The 14,632-nt window shown below is 47.6% G+C and overlaps 1 protein-coding gene across 5 annotated transcripts; it reads right to left on the bottom strand.

Moving 5' to 3' along the window:
* Positions 1–917: 917 nt before the first annotated feature.
* Positions 918–10,725, bottom strand: VPS11 (VPS11 core subunit of CORVET and HOPS complexes). 5 transcript variants are annotated; one of them, XM_047823772.1, is made up of 16 exons: positions 10,503–10,725; positions 9,767–9,915; positions 9,539–9,674; positions 8,820–8,983; positions 8,059–8,306; positions 7,167–7,368; positions 6,607–6,758; positions 5,366–5,552; positions 4,557–4,703; positions 4,245–4,433; positions 3,976–4,137; positions 3,611–3,750; positions 3,324–3,526; positions 3,029–3,200; positions 1,550–1,772; positions 918–1,423 (listed from the first exon to the last, which is right to left on the bottom strand). In XM_047823772.1, the coding sequence occupies exons 1-16, from the start codon at positions 10,687–10,689 to the stop codon at positions 1,259–1,261; spliced, it is 2,826 nt and encodes a 941-aa protein (XP_047679728.1). In that variant the 5' UTR covers positions 10,690–10,725; the 3' UTR covers positions 918–1,258. The 5 variants fall into 5 exon arrangements, with proteins under 5 accessions (XP_047679728.1, XP_047679729.1, XP_047679730.1 ...); XM_047823773.1 differs by having other exon boundaries at positions 3,029–3,170; XM_047823774.1 differs by having other exon boundaries at positions 9,767–9,874; positions 10,422–10,707.
* Between the last annotated feature and the right edge of the window lie 3,907 nt (positions 10,726–14,632).

The following is a 14,632-nucleotide window of genomic DNA, read 5'->3' as shown; positions in this document are numbered from 1 at the left end:
CTCTCTCAAAAAATAAACAAACGTGAAAAAAAAGACAACCCAAGTGGGAGTGCCGTTATAAATGGCACATAATTATTAGTGGGAAAAGTGCTGGAGAAAGTGCTTGTATTAATAACCATGCACTGAGTGCCCACGTGCTAACTACCACCAAGGAACTGGACACCCATTCGTGCCTCAGGCCTTCACAACAGCTATACGCGATGTTGTCATTCCTAATGTACAGACGAAGAAACAGGTTCAGAGGAGGTAAGAGACAACCTAAATCAAACTAGGATTCAAACTTAGGTCAGCGGCCCCGAAGTCTGTATTCGTAGCCACTGCAAATACAGTTGTACTCTCTCTTTTCCACATACTACCTAAACTCTAAAGCACAATGTCCAAGTTACTCTTCAGCTGAGTAACACGTAAGAGCAGTCTTCCGACACATTTGTAGGCAGACACGTAGCCACACAAACTTCAATGGGCAGCTTCCAAGAGGTAGGAAAAAAAGCGTTTCAACCAAGGCCCTTCTATCTTGTTTATCACTTGGTACTAAATCCGGCAAGACACCAACCTATGCATAATGAAGGCAGGCTCAAACCCCAGGATTCCCACCAGAATCTGCCTCCTGCTTGAGTATTTTGTGCAAACAAGAGCCACTGAGACCAGCCAGACTACAGAGCAGGCGCTAGTCTGGGGGCCTTGGTCCAGGTTGCTCCTGGAGCTCAGGTACCAGGCCTTTCGTCACTGAGGCTCTACAGTAAACTGGTCTACTGGAGGCCACCAGCCCCACCCATTACTGGAATGAGGTCTTGTCAACATAATCTTCAAAGAACCCTGCAAGAAGGGAATTGGAGTTCTACAAGAGCAGAGGGAAAGTACATCTTGCACAATTAAGAATCACCAGGAAGTCCCCAGAACAAAACCTTCAACCCCCAAACCATTATATTCTTTTATTTATAGACTCTGGGAGCAAGGACCCAAGCACAGCCTGGTGCCCTTGGATAGAGAACAAAGCAGCTATTGTCCACACTCAGAGGTTGCTGAGGTACCCTCCCCCGCTGGTCTGGAATGATCCACACTGCTCAAAAAGTCAACAGGAGGAATGGCGGGCTGGCCGAAGAAGGGAGAAAAAGTCCTCTTTAGTCCTGAGGGCTATGGCATCAGATCAGGGTGGAGTCCTGGGCATGTCTGCCTGACTCCTGTGCAACAGCCCTGCCTCTGTCCCCCATGTCCCCACTACTGTGCCTCCACTATCACACCCCTTCCCCTGAGCTGTTTAAGTGCCCCTCCTGGAGTGCATGAGCAAGTCCCGCTGCAGCCCAGCCTCCAGGCTTGCAGTCAGCCTGGCCGTGGGAGGGTCGGTCAGCAGAGTCAATTTGTTGAAAACCCCTCGGCCGAAGTAGTCAGCAATCACAGAGAAGCTATCGTTGGAGCACTTGAGCTGCAGGGAAAGAGGAGAGAAGAATCAGAACTGCAGGTGTCCTGTCCTGAGGAGGAGGAAAGAAAAGAAGCGAATGCTCCCGTGACTCTCCGTGAGGGGGGCAGTCATCCACCCACTCATGCCCACCTGGTGCTGGAACTGATCATGGAGATCGCGTTTCTGTTCCTGGGCCCGGATCATATCCATGACCTTCCGGTTTTCAGGGAGGCAGGTGGGGCAGTCGGCATCACTTTCCGAGTAACTCTCAAAGCAGTGCTGGTGGAAGGAGTGGCCGCAGAGAAAGTGGACTGAGGGCAGCTCCAAGGCACTGTTACAGATGCTGCACTTGGTCTTCTGGAAAATCTTCGGACTGCAGGCAAGGGAGACCAGAAAGGAGTGGCAAAGAGTGGGGGCAGAGCCAAGAGCCGGGTGCAGAGAGAAGGTGGCTGGAGTCGATGAGGGGTCCCTGTCGAGGGACTACAAGGTCTTGCTCTTAACCACCAAAAGGGAGTGAAATGACGATGCCGCCCGGGCCTGCAGAGTCTCAGTGTGCTTCCAGCAAGTCCGACTAACCCGTTCAGTTTTCACAACCACCACTAAATTGTCTTTCACGGTTTTTAAAAATTTTTCATGTTTGTTTATTTTTGAGACAGAGGGAGCACACACACACGAGTGGGGGAGGGGCGGGGAGAGAAGGGGACAGAAGATCCGAAGCAGGCTCCGAGCTGACAGCAGCGAGCCTGACACGGGACTCAAACCCGCGAACCTTGAGATCATGACCTGAGCTGAAGTCGGACACTTAACCCGAGTGAGCTACCCAGGCGCCGTTTTTTTTTTTGTTGTTGTTTTTAATTGAAGTATAATTGACGTACGTTACATTATTTTGGGGTGTACAACACGGTGATTGACAAGTCTGTGTGTTGCGCTACGCTCACCACAAGTGTACCTACCATCTGTCACCACACAGCACCATTACCACACCGACTACGTTCCCTGTGCTATACCTTTCATCCCCGTGACATTCGTTCCACAGCTGGGGAACTTGTACCTTTCAGATCTTTACTTAGACGTGATCCTTCCACTGAAGACTTTCCTGGCCACCTTATAAACGAGCGCACACACACACACACACAGCACCCCACTCCCCTTCCTAAACTAGTTTTCTCCTTAGACCTTATCACCATCTGACATACTGTAATATTTTGTTGAATGTATTCAGCGCCTGCCTACCTCTATGTTGTAAGCTCCACATGGCAGGGCTTTTTCTTGTCTGTGTTAAGATCAGTGCTTGCCATCTGACTCCTGATTTTAGCTCAGGTCATGATCTCACAGCCCTCCCCTGCTCTCGCCCTCTCTTTCCCTCTCTTAAAAAAAAAAAAAAAAGTGTCTTTAGAAAAAAATACAGACTCATAAAAAGAAAAACACCTGCTGCAAGTTAACATCCTCCAAAAACCTAATAAATAACGATCTATGGAATAAACCATTCTTTGGAATTCTTCCATGAAAACAGATCTTCAAAAATGCAAAGTTTGAACGTATTTTCATACAATCCTCTATGAAAAGTATTTAATGACACCCAGTGAAGAACAAGATTATCCCCCCTCCACATATCTAGTCGCCAAGTACCTCGCCTTGAGCTCCTGGATCTCCTGGCGGATGCGGGTGGTCTCCTCTCGGTACCGTCGCACCCGGAGCTCGTCCTGTGCAATCTGCTGGCTCTGTTTCTGTAGTTTTTGGACCAGGTAGTCCCGGATGACAGACAGGGTGGCTGTGGAGTTGTGGGCCAGAGTCTGCACCACTGAGATTGGGCCCGGAAGGAAACAAGACAGTGAACCGAGCAGCACCCTCTCGATAGAATGGAAGCGCCCCTGCCCCAGAGCTGTGGGCAGCCTGCACCCCTCCCTACCGCCCTCTGAAGTACCTAGAAGCGGTGGCATGAGGTTCTTGCTCTCGATGTGCTTGAGCACGGCCGCCACATACTCCTTGCAGTCCTCCTCCTTGCGGGCAAAGTAGCTGAGTGCCTGTTCCCACAGGGACGGCTCCTGCTCCCCGTGGCGCTCGCACACAGCAATCACCTGCCGGTACTGCTCATGCTGCATGTGGTAGTGCATGATCTGCTGGAACCTGGGGCCGGGGCAAGGCGCACCTCAGTGGCTGTCCCTGGAAAACCGGATCCTCCCCCTTCCCTGAAGTTGCCCCAAATCTTACAGCTTCCCCTGCTCATAGAGGTAAAGGACCCCATCCTGGAAGTCGTGCATCTGGCAGAGGACCAGGGCCTTGTCAAAGACGTCGCAGAAGCGGCCGCTCTTCAGCAGGGAGATGGCCTCTGCATGAAGCTTCTCTTTGACCTAGGGAAGGAGGGTAGAGTTGCTGGGCATAAAGGGGAAAAAAATCACAAAGCTCTCTTGTGACAAGGCAAGTCAACTGCCTCTTCGATCGCCTCTTCACGGAGGAACCAGTTAGCCCCCAAGGGTGAGGGGTCACTGGTCTAAAGAATGCAGCAAAAGGCAACCACAAAAGATGGAGGGGCTGTCTTTTCTCCAGCATCTGCTGCAGCTTTCGCCAGGCCTCACCTGTGGATCTTTCTCATGGGCCCAGTTCTGTAGCCGCAGCTCAAGGAGTGTGTCATAGATGCCCTGCGGGGAGTCAGGCTGTACTTCACTCATGTGTTCTAGGAAAGCTTTCAGCTCTCGAGGGTTGTTGGCAAAGATGGGGATGAACTCCTCTGAGTTGGCCTAGGATGGCAAGGGAGGAGAGAGGAGGCCGAGTGAGTGGGTGTGGTATCCATGAGGCCCCGGAAGTGATCCCCGTTGTCCAAAAGCCATTCTCCTTGACGTCTCACCCTGCAGCCTGGAGCCTCCCTGTCACCTCGGCCTTCGAGGCTCGGCTGATAGTCGGTACACAGTCCCTTCAGCAACTGGGTCGTCTGCTCTGGTATGTGGTGCATGAGGATCTTGCCATAGCGTTTCATGTTGCTCTCTGCCTGCTCAAAAGGCAGCTTGCCGATGTACCGAAGGGCTTCCTGATAATTCTGTGGAGAGGTAAGGGCAGAGTAAGCACATGCTCCTGCCTTCCCACCAGGAAGTACTTTCATCATTCCGGGGATGTCCTGGAAAAAGAACAGGTCTCTGTCTGGGTCAAGAGTCTCACTTACTTTAATGTCCTCTAGCTGAATCTTTAAGTACCACTCATGATGTGCATGGTTCTCAGCCAAGTAGAGGGCATGGGAGTAGTAGCCAGCCTGCCGGAGGACCTTGATGGCTGTCTCCACATCAAAGTGGACTTCGCTCTCACTCTTGGTCTGCCAGGGAGACGTCAGACAAAATCATTCACAGAAAGGTTGTGGTTGGGGAAGGGAGAGGAAACCTGCATCTGAGACCAGATTCTTTTTTTTTTTTTTTTTTTTTTTTTTTTTTTTTTTTTTTTAACACGAACTCTAGGCCCAATGTGGGGCTTGAACTCACGACCTGGAGATCTAGATTTGCATGTTCTACCAACTGAGCCAGCCAGGTGCCCCCTGACAGATTCTTAAGATAACAATAAAGTTGAGGCCGGGAGGGTTGGAGACAAAAAAAAAAAAAATTAAAGAAAGTCCATGGTTTTAAAACACTAGGTCCTCCTACTTCTCAGTAAGTTTTTAAGAGCTAAAGTCTTCCTCTTCCCCTACTATTACAGGGACACCTCTGGGGACCCAGGGGCCCACCACTGTTAATTCCCTGAGCTTACAGACCCTCAAAAGTTCAAGCATCATAAAACAAGAGGGAGACAAGCATCATAAAACAAGAGAACTAGCAGGAAAGGCTATTCCTCTTCCCAGTTTATAGACCAGAGGGTCCTAGTCCCCAAATAAGGTGAGCCCTTTCTTCTCCCTGCATCTGCTGAAAAAGAGGCAAACCCTGGTAAAGCCACCTCCCGCTCAGTGGGGCCCTCGGGGAATGTACCACCACCACCACCACCCTGCACCTTGATGAACTCCTCTAGCTTCGAACTGTCCTTGAGCTTGGTATAGCAGTTGAGCAGCAGGGTAGTGTGGTCAGCATTGGCCAGGGACTGCCGGTGCAGGGTCTGTAGGTAGGCGGTCAGGTTGTGGATGCGCTGGGCATCCAGAAACTTGCGGATCACATAGGATGGCTCCAACTTTCCAATGGTTCTAGAGAGACACGTGCATCAAACACCATCTGGATCAGCGTACTTCTCTTTCATGTGCCTAGGAATCGCTTGCAGATCCTCAGCACGTCTGGGGGGAGGCCTGCGAATCTGTATTTCTAACAAGACCTGGATGATATCAATGCTACTAGACTGTAGACCACATGAGATGCAAGGCTAACACAGCACTGGTTCTTAAACTTGGCTGAAGATAGGAATTCTAGAAAGGTAGAGAGGCCAGACAGGTTCACACCACCTCTTAGTAGGGCAGAAAATTTCAAGAATTAGGGTTTCTTCAAGGGAAGAAACTGTAGAAGCCAAGAGATGAATACCCTTTCCCTTTAAAGAATCAAATCAAGGGGCGTCTGGGTAGCTCAGTCGGTTAAGTGTCTGCCTTTGGCTCAGGTCATGATCTCATCGTTCATGAGTTTGAGCCCCCCATCGGGCTCTCTGCTGCCAGTGCAGAGCCCGCTTCAGATCCTCTGTCCTCAACTCTCTGCCCCTCCCCCACTTGTGCTGTGTCTCTCAAAAGAAACAAACAAACAAACAAATCAGATCAAAATGAATTTGTTTTTTTTTAAACTAAGCTTTGTGCCCAATGTGGGACTTGAACTCATGATGCTGAAATCAAGAGTCGTGTGCTCTACCAACTGTGCCAGCCAGGTGCCCCAAAAGTGAATATTAACAAAGGCCAGCCTAAACAAGAACGGGTGCCTGGCTGGCTCTGTCAGTAGAGCATGTAACTCTTGATCTCGGGGTTGTGAGTTCAAGCCTCACATTGGGTGTGAAGCCTACTTAAAAAATATAGATACACAGGTAAAAACAAAATAAAATTTAAAATAAGAGATACTCATCAGCTCCACTGCACCCTGGCCATGTAATATTTGACCCTAAATGTTCCCTTTACGGTGAACTGTACCAACTTCTCACCCAGGCCATCAGTTTCTGCAGGGAAAAAGGATGGCTCCTTTTGGTGGAGTCCACTCCCGTAACCCAAGCCCAGGTGTTAGTCTATCTGGCTGCATTCAGAGCTATATCCTAAAGCACCCAAGACTAACCGGATATACTGTTGAACAGCCCCATCGTGGTTGCCCTTGCTGTAGAGATGGTCCCCATACTGCATGAAGATCTGGGCCAACCCATCACTATCTAGGTGCTGGCTCTTGGCCAGGTTAATGGCCATCTCAAATAGGTTCTTCTTAAACAGCATCTGCAAGGGGAGAGAGATTAGAAAATTACTAGAAGCAGTCCTCAGGAGACACCCTACCAGAAAGCAGCTACAACACACAAGCCAGACGGTCCTGGATTTCTGATCTGCCTAGATCCTAGACAGGGCAAGACCTCAGATACCCCGAAGTCCAACACGGCCTTACTTTCCAAGGCTCTATGCAGACAGAACGGACCCTGAGAGTGGACTCAGGCTCTCAGCCATTACTTTACTCTTAAAACCTCATCCCAGGCCATTTACCTTGGAATTCGGCCCTAAAGGAGCTAGGTAAGGCTGTGCCCCAAAGGGAAGGAAACACCCTGGCCAAGGTGACTTGGCCTCCAAGAGGAGCCTGTTCCTACTCCTGCGTCTGGGTGCCCGTGGCCAGCTCTGGAAATCTGGTGGCCTTGCCTCCAGTTTGGTCTGTGTGTCCTTCTCCTGCAGCGCGTGGACCCGCCCATCCCGCGTCAGCACGTACAGGGAGCCCCACTCAGCAAGAACGTCCACTACGTCCTCAAAGACGGCACTATAGGCTATGAACTTGTTGCACAGGTCGTAGATGTTGAGGATCTGCTTGTCGGAGCTCTGGGAGTCCCTACTGGTAAACTCTGACCTGTGTGGGAAAGAAAAAGCACCGGCTATTTGCACCAGTTCCTCTTCCATGACAACTTTGGTGCTGCCTACTCTGCCCAGAACAAATCACCCTCTGGCCCCTCTAGCAGCATATCCCATAAATGCAGCATTGCATGGGCAGTTGTAGGAAGAGAACACATAGACCTGATCGTACCTTTCAGGATCCTACCATTAACATAAGGGGTAGCTTAAAAAATTAAGAACATCCAAACACCCATTCATATAATTAGCCCCTGGTATATGTGAGATACTGCGCTTAGTGCTGACTGAAGATAAACACTGACACGGATCATTTCCATCATGAGGAAGAGCCTGCCACCCCTTTTCAGGTGGCTCAGAATAAAAATACTGTGTCCTGCATTCCCCAGCCCTTTATAGCTTCTCCACTGTTCATTTCCTTGTTCCGCCACCCAGTGTGTTTTGACTGAAGAGTAAAAAAAACAAAAACAGGTCAAAAATTCCCTGGGGCGTTCTAGGGCACTTAGCATATACCTGTAGCAAAAATACATTTTTTCAGTAAAAATGTTACAACTGAATCTAAGTGTGAGGACAATGTACAGAAAACCAAAGTAGCAGACTGACAGGATTGGGGTATTAGGATTTTAAAATCATGCTAATTCTGGCAAACAAGGGCAGCCTTCTCCCTTTCCCTTCCCCCTGGAGTCCTTACTTGGGAGAAACCTTCCGGTCACGGGAGACAATGACAAGGTAGCCTCTAAACCAGTGAGCAATGAGTTTATGGCCCTCGAAGGCAAAGCAGGGCCCACGTTCATCAGGCTGGTACAAGTAGACACATTCGTCTCCAGCCACTATGAACTGCAGGTCCTGAGAAGGGTCGCTTAGAGCTGAGCAGCGCAGGCCGCAACCATGGGTGTCCAACTCCACACGAGGGTAGTCCTTTCCAGAAACTATATAGGACTGCAAGAAGAAAGGCGTTAACAGGCTCCCTTTCAGGAGGGGGCATCTAAGCCTTCCCAAAGGTATTCCCATCTCCATACTGGCTCTCTTTCTTTTTGACTCTTAGCACCCTAACACTTTCCCTGGCTCCTTGCTTTGTCCATTACCATCACCCACGTTTTCTCCCTCTGTGTGTATGGTCACTAACTACAGGAAAACTGCCACTACAAGAAATGCAATAATTTTGAACTTTTACCAAGACCATACTTGAGAGTAGACTGTTAGAAATTAAGAGCATCAGTGTCCGATGTTACTTAACAAGTTAGGGGGAGAAAAGCAGGTCTTTCACTACAAGCCCATCGTTCTTTTCCTAACTCTGACTCTTCCTTGCCTCTTAAGTGAAAAAATAAAATATTATGCTGGGCAAATGACTCAAGGCTACATGATAAAGAGTTTAAGAACCCTACCTCTCGTCATTTCCTTATCGTAGGCCCCTTTCTTGCCTGCCCCTAACAGTGCAGGCCCCCATCATACCTGAACGTTCTCAGTTGTCACAACAAACAAATGAGTGGTCTTTCCCGCTTGGCGAAACGCCAGTCCAGTAACAGGATAGTTGCCCTTGTGCAGAATCTGGGTCTTGCTATGCCGGTCCCGTGTGATGTCTCCTTTGTTCAATGTAACACTGCCATCTGTGAAACCTGTAGGGGACCAGGAAACAGCACTTCACTGAGGCTGAAAAGATCAGGGAGCACAGAAGGGGAAAAAGACCATTTAAGGCACTTGTTAGAAGTGACAAGCTTTCAGGGTGCTTGGGTGGTTCAGTCAGTTAAGCATTTGACTCTTGATTTCAGCTCAAGTCATAACCTCATGGTTTGTGGGACTGAGCCCTGCGTCGGGCTGTGTTGACAGCATGAAACCTGCTTGAGATTCTCTCTCTTTCCCTCTCTCTCTCTCTGTCTCTCTGCCTCTCTACCTGACTCGTTCTCACTCTCCAAATAAATAAACTTAAAAAAAGAAGTAACAAGCTTTCTCCTTATATCTAACTCTTCCAATGGTTAACATAAAAATCGGTGCACACAGGCTCTTTTTCAAAGAACAAAACTAAATGCTTTCCCACTCCAAACTTTACTATCTCAAAGGCCTTAGTTCAGAATAAAGTGGTCTCATTAAAACAATGAAGACAAGCTGCAGAAGCAACTCTGAAGAAAATCTATAAAAACCACGGAGTGTTAGCTTTGCCTTCTTCTGCTTACCAATGGCCATAAAGTTGAGATTTTCATGGACAGTCAAACAAGACACAACAGTTGGCTCTGTTCCTGGGATGGCAGGGAAGATGCGAGTGCAGAGTGGATTGCCACCATCTCTCTTTTCCAGGTTCCAGATTTTTACCTGTGAACAGACCTCAGATATGTGAATACTACTCACCCTCCAACAGCCATTCCCAGGGCCTGGGTCTTTCCCACTTCCTTTCTGGGACTCACCAGGGGGTTGATGCCTTCTTCATCTTCACCAACAGATGCCAAAATATTGTGCTGCTTCAGCTGATATAGGTGTGTCACCCGTAGTTTGTAGGCTTGGAAGCCTGTAAGCTGTAGAGAGCGGGGCAAGAACCAGATTTGGCCTTCCATATGTGTAGAATAGTCAAGGAACCTCCTTTCCAAGGAGAGAGACTTCTATTTAGACCAGATCCCAGACAACTACTAACATATATTATTTAATCTCTCTCAAATTTTCAAGAATTTCTCCACATATTATCTCCTAAAAGTTCTCCATCTTAAAAACAGTAAAAACGGAGACCAGAGTTTAGTGGCAACAATATGAAGAACAAAGCAGCAAACTTCTAGTCTCATGTATCTCCTTGCCCACAATTTGGGCAGGAGAGATCATGCCACCTTACACATTCATCTTGTAAAGCCAACCTGCATACGCTGTTTAGATAGATCTTAAAAATAGCCTTGCCAAACTGGTATCTTACACCTCTTTCACAGAGAAGTAAATGGAAGCCCGAAGAGGTTGCCTTGCCCACGATTGCTCAGTTGGCAACAAGTTACAGAATGGACTTCCTCCTTTATTCCCGCAGGCCACAGAAGGAGCCACTGGGCGCCCACCTAAAGGAAAGTGTCACGTAACACGAACCCCTCTGACCGACAGATTCCATCCCAGCTGGATCTCTTCAGGGATCCGGGGAGGGAATAGACAGCTCCAGAGGAAGGATATCTCCAAAGACGAGGCTCCCTCGGCCTGAGTCGCAGACAGTGATGCCAGGAGGAAGGCAAAGGAACTTAGAAGCAGCGGGTCCTGAGGCAGGTGCAGCCGCGGGAGCAGCCCCATCGTTGCCCAGCGGCTCCTTCACCAGCTCCTTGTCGAAGAAAACGAAACGCCGCCACTGCAGGTAGGCCGCCATCTTGGCCGAAGGTCCCCGCCTCTGGGAGAGAGGTCATGTGAGAGGGGCGGAAGGATCACGTGAGCCGACAGCTTCCTGGGGCCTGAGTGCACATGCGCCCTGGGGGCCAGGGGACAGCTTCCCGCGGCAGGGAGAGTGGGCGGGGCCGCGGAGGTAGGACTCCACGCCGGTCCCGCGCCCCGCAGTTGGCCTGTTTACCGGCTCTGTACCTGCGCTGGCTAAAGTGCTTCTGAAGTGCTGGACCCTTCACCTCTTGGAGCATCAGTTTCCTCCTTTATTAAATTCGTGGGCACTGAAGGATCAAGATGAGGAATATCACACGCCTTAATTGTAACCCACTGTGCTCAAGCGGATTATGACCTCCTACGACGGGTTTGAGGCATGAATAAACCAATGTATATGAAACTGGCTTTTCAGCTGTAGGAGCGGAGACATAAAGTTAGAAGTTTGTGTCTGCAACGAGATACGGATTGCGCACCACAATCAGTGTCTTACGTTCATTTTTGTGTCCCTCTGTCAGTGTGGCATGAATTAGACATGTAAAATCTGTTTCTTAACGAAGCTAGGAAATACTTGTGGGGCAGGAACTCTCAAGAACGTGGGCTTTTTTTCCTTTTCCGTAGTGGGAGGGTATGGGACATAAGCCGAACGTGGGAAAAGGCCTGGAAGTGGCAGCTCTGGGAGCTGAGTCATTTAACAAGTGGCAAGTGTCTAAGATATTCCACGGCCACCCACCATTTACATCTCTGGCTAAAGCAAGTGTTCCTGGGGAAAACTGTAGGTGTACACTTTGGCGTCACAAGGAGCTCTGTACAGGAGTGACAGTCATTTTGAGATCATACGGACATATGAAAAAGTGACCATGTGGTATCTGTGAAGTTTGTTTTTGCATCTCTCTCCCCCACAGCTTTTTATTTCCAGAAAATGTTATCTTTATTCCCACCAGCTGGAGATCCCAGAACGCGGGGGCTGTGTTTTGTTTACCATGACCAGTCCTAACAGAGCCCGGTAGAGGCTTCGTGTTTGGTTGAAGGAATAAATGTGGATGATTCTCCTCTTACCCCCGCCTCTCCTCAATCTGGTTGACGGGAAAGGTAGCGTCCATTTGCTAAAGAGATAAGTGAGGGGAAGAAACTGTATAGCACATAGATTTCCTGAATTCTAGCTCAGATTTCTTTCCTCTTTCACAGTTTCAACATCTAAACCCATGTGCAGAAGTATAAATGGGGAGTAGCCTGGACCCACTTTCACCTGCTGAGTATATTTTGTACTACTCATCGGAATTTTTGCAAGTGTGTTACGTCAATCGTTAAGACTATGAATAACATGTTAAAAGAAGTGATGTGGGGGGCACCTAGCTGGCTCAGTTGGTGGAGCATGTGACTCTTGATCTCAGGGTCATGAGTTCAAGCCTCATGTTGGATGCAGAGTTTACATTAAAAAAAAAAAAAAGCAGTGATGTGAGGACAAGGGGTGAAGGATGGGCGAAATAGATAAAGGGGATTAAGAGGTATTTACAAAAAAAAAAAAAAAGACAGGGATGTAATGTACAACATAGGGAATACAGTCGATAATATTGCACAAACTTTGTATGGCCACAGATGGTTTACTGGATCTATGTGGTAACCATTTTGTAATGGTTACACCATTTTGTAATGTAAACACCACGTACACTTGAAATGAACACAAGGTTGTACATAAGTCACTTTTCAAGAAAAGAAAACAAGCAATGTGAAATATAGAGACGTGAACAGCAGAGTGGCATCTTTGTTGTTGACTTAGGTGCTCCCCCTACTGTCTAACGGCAGAGGTCCAGAGTTTTCCTACTTCCTATTTGAACCTGGGAAGGCCTATGCCCGTTTGGTCTTATTGATGAGGGTACAAAGGCAGGGATTGGTGACCCACTGCACTTCTTCAGACTCACTGCCTTCCTTCCCTTCCTCCTTTAGACAAACATGTATCAAGTACTCACTATCCCTGCAATTGTACTAAATGCCCAGAATATAAATATGAACAAGAGGTGGTTCTTGCCCTTTAGGCAGCTCAACCACCACCATGGGAGACAGACATAGGAATGACTGCCAGTAACCAGCCCTGAATTTCATACAATTAATTATACCTAACAGAGTGCTTTCACTTTTTATGGACTTTCCTAGCAACCATCTGCAGAAGTATCATTATCTCCGGTGAGAAACGGGAGTCTCTATGAGGTTCAAGTGACTCTCTGGGCAAGCACATCAAAGTTCTTCAGTTCCCTAACCTTTAATTAGATGCTCTTCTGGAGTGTGAAGCTAGGCTGTACTTGTCAGAACATACACCAGGATTTGTCTTTTTGTTATACTTGTCTGAATCCAGGAACTTCAGTATAGTGAGGAAGATAAGCAGAGGAACTACACAGAAAATGATGTACTAATTGTTACAGTTGTGCATTTGGAGAACTTTGAGTTCTGAAGGGACTAAAGAAGCAATTCAAGTCTTTAGCTTGAAATTAAAGGGATCGCAACTCAGAATCAAGGATTGCCTAGCAACGGCCTCTCTTTTCTGCATTAGCAAAATGCTGCCCATGATGTATAAAACAGTCATATTCACTGGAGCAAAACAGGAACTTTTCTTGTTTTGGCTTCAAACTTTTATTTTCTATCAGATTTTGTTTTTTTGTTGTTTTTTTCCTGCCTCATGTGGCTCTCTGGGTAGAAAACCATTTTTTAGACTACTGAAAAGTCTGGGTTTTTTTCTCTTAACCCCTAAAAGGCTATCAAAAGTTTCCACCTTAGCAACAGGACAGCTAAAGTTTCCGCTTCAGCAACAACCTCAGAGGTCTCCCCATACAGGTTCCAAAGTTACAGGGAAACAGGAGGAAGCAATTAGCTCATTATTGATTGTGAAAATCTGGCCAAAAAAAAAAAAAAAAAAGGGAAGGGAAGGGAAATTCCCCATGAACTTGGCAAAGCACTTAACCAAGCTTTTAACAACTGCAGTAGTGCCCATTTTTAAGTTGTGTTTCTCTAGAGTAATAATAAAAACAAGTGGTTAACTAATGTGTACTTGGTGCTTAGGATGTTCCAAGCACTCTACTAAGCACTTTACCCCCTTGTACATCAACCTTGTGAGGCATGTACCAGCATGTCGCTTTTAATGATGTGGAAATTGAGGCTCAGGAAAGCTAAACAACTTGCCTAGAGTCACACAGGTAGGAAGTAGTGCTTACAGGCAAATCCAGGTCTGTCCAACTCTGAAGGCCCATATTCTGGGTGCTTGATTTATTTTTTAAACAATATTTATTTATTTTTGAGAGAGAGAAAGAGACACAGAGCATGAGCAGGGGATGGGCAGGTAAACACAGAATCCGAAGCAGGCTCCAGGCTCTGAGCTGTCAGCTCGAACCCACAAGCCGTGGCATCATGACCTGAGCTGAAGTCGGACACTCAACCGACTGAGCCACCCAGGCACCCCTGGGTGCTTGATTTAAATTTTTGTTTTTAGAAGTCAATTCCATAAATTTGTTCATAAATCTGAGTGATTTTCTAGGTGTTCGTGAAATCACAGAATTCAAGAACACAAAAAGCCTTGCTTTCTCCGGACACATAATCATTCCCATCTCAATGCAAACTGGGAAATGTCCCCAGTACTTTGTCTCCTCATCCACTCCTCACTCCATCGAATTCAAATTCATAATACCAGGACTGGAGAATTGCATCAGTATTTTTTTCCAATGTTTTTTAGTTTTATTTATTTTGAAAGAGAGAGAGAGAATCCCGAGCAGGCTCTGCATTCCTCAGTGTGGGGCTCAAATTCATGAACAGTGAGATCATGATCAGAGTCGAAATCAAGAGTCAGATGCTTAATCAACTGAGCCACCCAGGCACCCCTGTAACCTTAACAGTATTATTAAAGATACAGGGGCTGTCATTCACTGCTGTTGGTAGTGCATATGGTAAACGGC

The sequence above is a fragment of the Prionailurus viverrinus genome, chromosome D1 (genome assembly GCF_022837055.1).
Source record: "Prionailurus viverrinus isolate Anna chromosome D1, UM_Priviv_1.0, whole genome shotgun sequence".
Lineage (NCBI taxonomy): Eukaryota > Metazoa > Chordata > Mammalia > Carnivora > Felidae > Prionailurus > Prionailurus viverrinus.
Note: the sequence above shows the minus strand (reverse complement) of the source record. Positions and strands in the feature narration are given on the sequence as shown.